This window comes from Seriola lalandi, unplaced genomic scaffold, assembly GCF_002814215.2.
Source record: "Seriola lalandi dorsalis isolate HSWRI2012SDOR001 ecotype SW California unplaced genomic scaffold, Sedor1 jcf7180002049695, whole genome shotgun sequence".
In the NCBI taxonomy this organism is placed as follows: domain Eukaryota; kingdom Metazoa; phylum Chordata; class Actinopteri; order Carangiformes; family Carangidae; genus Seriola; species Seriola lalandi.
In genome coordinates, this window is record NW_019520248.1 from 1 (window position 1) to 1,451 (window position 1,451).

A 1,451-nucleotide genomic window follows, 5' to 3' on the forward strand; every position below is an offset into this window, starting at 1 on the left:
ACAGGCACCAAGTGTTTTTCGTGTCGCTCGGCAGCAGAGAGAGATAAATGGATGGAGAACCTCCGACGAGCAGTTCACCCCAACAAAGACAACAGCAGGCGGCTGGAGAATGTCCTGACAGTGTGGGTCATCGAGGCCAAAGACCTGCCCGCCAAGAAGAGGTAGGGGGCAGGGCCACCGGCTCAATCTTACAAATGTCAAAAAAAAAAGACGAGGTAGGGGGCACCATGTCCCAAATGTGCCTCACTATTATTCTAACATGTACAACTAGAGGGTGCTACACCTGAGATCTGTGACAGCAGTATGTGTGTAATAACAGTGTGTAGTAACAGTAGTAACAGTGTGTAGTTACAGTAGTAACAGTGTGTAGTTACAGTAGTAACAGTAGTGACAATGTGTAGTAACAGTTGTAACAATAGTAACAGTAGCAACAGTTGTAACAGTAGTAACAGTGTGTAGTAACAGTAGCAACAGTTGTAACAGTAGTAACTGTGAAGTAACAGTAGTAACAGTAGTAACAGTGTGTAGTAACAGTAGCAACAGTTGTAACAGTAGTAACTGTGAAGTAACAGTAGTAACAGTAGTGACATTATGTAGTAACAGTAGTAACAGTGTGTAGTAACAGTAGCAACAGTTGTAACAGTAGTAACTGTGAAGTAACAGTAGTAACAGTAGTAACAGTTGTAACAGTAGTAACTGTGAAGTAACAGTAGTAACAGTGTGTAGTAACAGTAGCAACAGTTGTAACAGTAGTAACTGTGAAGTAACAGTAGTGACAGTAGTGACAGTGGGTAGTAACAGTAGTAACAGTGTGTAGTAAGAGGTGTGACAGTGTGTAGTAACAGTAGCAACAGTAGTAAGTGTATAGTAACAGTAGTGACAGTGTGTAGTGACAGTGTGTGGTAACAGTAGCAACAGTTGTAACTGTAGTGACAGTGTGTAATGACAGTAGCAACAGTATTAACAGTATGTACTTGTACTACAGGTACTTCTGCGAGCTGTGTCTGGACGACAGTCTTTACGCTCGGACGTCTTGTAAACTGAAGACTGACAACATATTCTGGGGGGAACGTTTCGACTTCAGCAGTCTGCCCTCCATCAGTGCTGTCACCCTCCACCTCTACAAAGACACAGACAGGAAGAGGAAGAAGGACAAGAGCAGCTATGTCGGGTTGGTCAACATCCCTGTTGCTATGGTGACCAGTAGACAGCTGGTGGAGAAGTGGTACTCAGTGAGCACGCCGAGTACAAGTCGGGGTACGTACACTGTTTCAGTTGATTCTTGACTTAAGAGACGGTGGTTGACCAATGCAGCCAGTCCCCACCAGGAGTTAGTCCACAACAGGAGTCAGTCCACAACAGGAGTCAGTCCACACTATAAGTCAGTTCACACCAGGAGTCAGTTCACACAAGGAGTTAGTCCACACCAGGAGTCTGTTCACACCAGGAGT

At 44.7% G+C, this 1,451-nt stretch overlaps 1 protein-coding gene across 1 annotated transcript; it reads left to right on the top strand.

The window, feature by feature from the left end:
- The first annotated feature begins 6 nt into the window (after window positions 1-6).
- On the top strand, window positions 7-1,436 carry LOC111648915 (disabled homolog 2-interacting protein-like). Its single transcript, XM_023398670.2, has 2 exons — window positions 7-161; window positions 986-1,436. The coding sequence occupies exons 1-2, from the start codon at window positions 52-54 to the stop codon at window positions 1,284-1,286; spliced, it is 411 nt and encodes a 136-aa protein (XP_023254438.1). The 5' UTR covers window positions 7-51; the 3' UTR covers window positions 1,287-1,436.
- The last annotated feature ends 15 nt before the right edge of the window (window positions 1,437-1,451 follow it).

Excerpts from the sequence above, each read along its gene's own strand:
- LOC111648915 (XM_023398670.2), top strand. The coding sequence starts at position 52 with ATGGAGAACCTCCGACGAGCAGTTCACCCCAACAAAGACAACAGCAGG. Across the intron at positions 162-985 it reads GACCTGCCCGCCAAGAAGAG|GTACTTCTGCGAGCTGTGTC; the intron begins GTAGGGGGCAGG and ends CTTGTACTACAG.